A 3030-nucleotide genomic window follows, 5' to 3' on the forward strand; every position below is an offset into this window, starting at 1 on the left:
AGAGGTGAGTGGATGGGGTGATGGCTTCTGCCCCATAGCAGATCTGGGGGGCAGTGGCATCTCTCCCCCACTCTCCCTCCCTCCCTCGGCGGCGTTTCGGTGCCTGTCGTACCCCTGACCCAGACTGCAGAACCAGCAGGAAATTGGGTTAGCCTGCTTAAGGAGGCTCCAGGCATCGTGCCTGTGAAACTAGCAGTGGGGAGTGGAGTGTGGGGTGGGGTGTGGGGATGGTCACAATTAATTAAAGACTTCTGGCTTTGCTTCTAATTAGTTCATAGTGAACTGTGGAGGAATAACTGCAAGCAGTTTGCTTTGAACAAAGGAGAAGCGATTGCCTGCGCGGAGGTGGAAGGGCATTGGGGATTGCTGGCTCCCTGGCCGCGGCTGATCAGCCGGGGACTGACTCTGCCTCACGTGGTTAGTTTCCAGCTGCAGATGTCTCCACCCTGAGCGAAGCTGTGCCCGGCGAGAGCAGGTCCTCGGGCATCCAGACCAGCCTGCTCTCTCCTCTCCTCAACGAGGCCGAGTCGCCCTTTGATCTGGAGCAGCAGTGGCAGGACCTCATGTCTATCATGGAAATGCAGGTGAGCTCCCAGGGGGGGGGTGGGAAAGCCTTTGCTCATCCAGGAGCACCTTGCTTTGCCATTGGATTTAAGTTCAGCGCTGTCCCAAGATCCCTGGATGATCTGGGGTTGGTTGCAGCTGCTTTGGTTTCCTCCCAGCCCCTGTGGTGACACCGCTGCTGCTGTCTTAACCCTCCCGCAGCTGGTGGGTGACGCTGGGCAGCCAGACAGAGCTCCTTCCCTGGGATCTGGAAGCCTTGTCCTGTCTCTTTCTGGCACGAAGGCAGAGCTCCAGCTCAGCTTCTTCACCAAGCTGTTTCACCTCTCTCTCTCTTTTCCAGGCTATGGAAGTGAACAACACAACCGCTGAAACCCTGTACAACGGCACGAGCGGAGACCTGCTGACTTCTAACTACAGCCTGGCTCCCAACACGCCCATCAATCAGAATGTCAGCCTGCATCAGGCCTCTCTGGGTAGCTGCTCACAGGACTTCTCCCTCTTCAGCTCAGAAATCGAAAGCCCCTCCATGGCTGGCAGCTCAGCCCTGCTCCAGCTGGCTCCGGACAACTCCACCGGCCTCAACACCACTTTTGGCTCCACTAATTTGAGTGGCATCTTCTTCCCTCCGCAGCTGAACAGCACAGTCAACGAGACGGCCGGCCCCGAGCTGCCGGACCCGCTGGGTGGGCTGCTCGACGAAGCCATGCTGGATGAGATCAGCTTGATGGACCTGGCCATTGAAGAAGGCTTCAACCCAGTGCAGGCCTCGCAGCTGGAAGAGGAGTTTGATTCCGACTCAGGTCTTTCTCTGGATTCTGGCCACAGTCCTGCTTCACTGAGTAGCTCAGAAGCTTCCTCTTCTTCCTCTTCTTCTTCCTCTTCATCTTCTTCCTCCTCCTCCTCGTTTTCTGAGGAAGGAGCTGTCGGTTACAGCTCAGACTCTGAAAACGTGGACTTTGAAGAAGCAGAAGGGGCGGTTGGATACCAGCCAGAGTACAGCAAGTTCTGCCGCATGAGCTACCAGGACCCGTCGCAGCTCCATTACTTGCCTTACCTGGAGCACGTTGGCCACAACCACACCTATAACATGGCACCTGGGGCCCTGGATCCCGAGGAGCCCAAACTGCCCAGTGCAGGGAAGAAGAGCAGCAAGGAGAAACCATCTGAATTCCTGGATAAGCAGATGAGTAGGGACGAGCATCGAGCCAGAGCCATGAAAATCCCTTTCACCAACGACAAGATCATCAACCTGCCCGTGGAGGAGTTCAACGAGCTCCTCTCCAAGTACCAGCTCAGCGAGGCGCAGCTGAGCCTGATCAGAGACATCAGGAGAAGAGGCAAGAACAAGATGGCTGCTCAGAACTGTCGCAAGAGGAAACTGGACACCATCCTCAACTTGGAACGGGACGTGGAGGATTTACAACGGGATAAATCCAAACTGCTCAGGGAGAAGGTGGAATTCCTTAAATCCATCCGGCAGATGAAACAAAAAGTGCAAAACCTTTACCAAGAAGTGTTCAGTCGCCTGAGGGATGAGAATGGCCAACCCTACTCCCCCAGCCAGTATGCCCTGCAGTACGCCAGCGACGGCAGCGTCATCTTGATACCACGCGCCGTGGCCGAACAACAAGCCCGACGGCAGGAGAGGAAACAGAAGGACAGGAGGAAGTGAAGGTGATGATTGATGCAAGGAGGAGTGGGACACTCGCTGAAGTGAGAACTGGAGAAGGGCTGAGCCTGGAAGTAACTTAAGAGAGGAACTTTCATGCCTTCTTATCCGATATATCTTCTCAAAAACACACACACACACACACAAACAACAACCCCTAAACGTGTGACTGCTGCCGGTCAGTGCACGGGAGAGACTGCAGGACCTGCAGGCTGAGGTTTATTTTTTTGGGGAGAGGGGGGTGTCTCCCTGTGGGGAGGGATTGGGAAGGAGCAGACCAGACCCTGCACTGCTCAACCCGGCACCTTCCACAACCCTGGAATCCTTTTGAGGGCAGGAACCGAGCTGGGATCGCTGGCGGGGGAGATGGGCAGAGGTTGGGGGGGGCAAGAAACCAACAACAAAACAAACAACAAACTACTGTTAGGAACTGGCTTTAAATAAGAAAAGAGATTTAATTAAGCAAATGAACTTCAACCAAGTTATTAGGAGAGACATTTTCTGAACTTCCAAAGTTCTGTGATTTCAGGTAGTTGTTTTTTTTTGGGGGGGGGGTTTTTTCTTTATTTTTCTTTATTTTTTGTTGTTTTTAGTTGTTTTTTTTTTCTCCTTTTCCTTGAACCAGTTTTGCCATCGGTGTGTTGTGATTCAACCCGACTTAATTCCAGATTAACCAACATCCCTTCCTAGATCAGACCCAGTGCACACGTGGGAAACACAAGCGGTGTGACTCCCGTTAACCCTTTCCAGGCTGAGGAAGCTGTTACTGGACATGGAGGAGCTGTGACACCTCGGGG

At 53.7% G+C, this 3030-nt stretch overlaps 1 protein-coding gene across 1 annotated transcript in view; it reads left to right on the forward strand.

Annotated features, from left to right (window-relative positions):
* Positions 1-2236, forward strand: part of NFE2L1 (NFE2 like bZIP transcription factor 1) — a gene marked incomplete at its 5' end in the record, with an annotated part of 2312 nt that extends 76 nt beyond the window's left edge. The window contains 3 exon segments of the mRNA XM_010172393.1: positions 1-17; positions 423-584; positions 905-2236. The exon segment at positions 1-17 is cut by the window's left edge and continues 76 nt beyond it. Of these exon segments, the coding sequence (XP_010170695.1) occupies positions 1-17; positions 423-584; positions 905-2236 (1511 nt within the window).
* Between the last annotated feature and the right edge of the window lie 794 nt (positions 2237-3030).

This window comes from Antrostomus carolinensis, unplaced genomic scaffold (genome assembly GCF_000700745.2).
Source record: "Antrostomus carolinensis isolate BGI_N321 unplaced genomic scaffold, ASM70074v2 scaffold48907, whole genome shotgun sequence".
Classification (NCBI taxonomy): domain Eukaryota; kingdom Metazoa; phylum Chordata; class Aves; order Caprimulgiformes; family Caprimulgidae; genus Antrostomus; species Antrostomus carolinensis.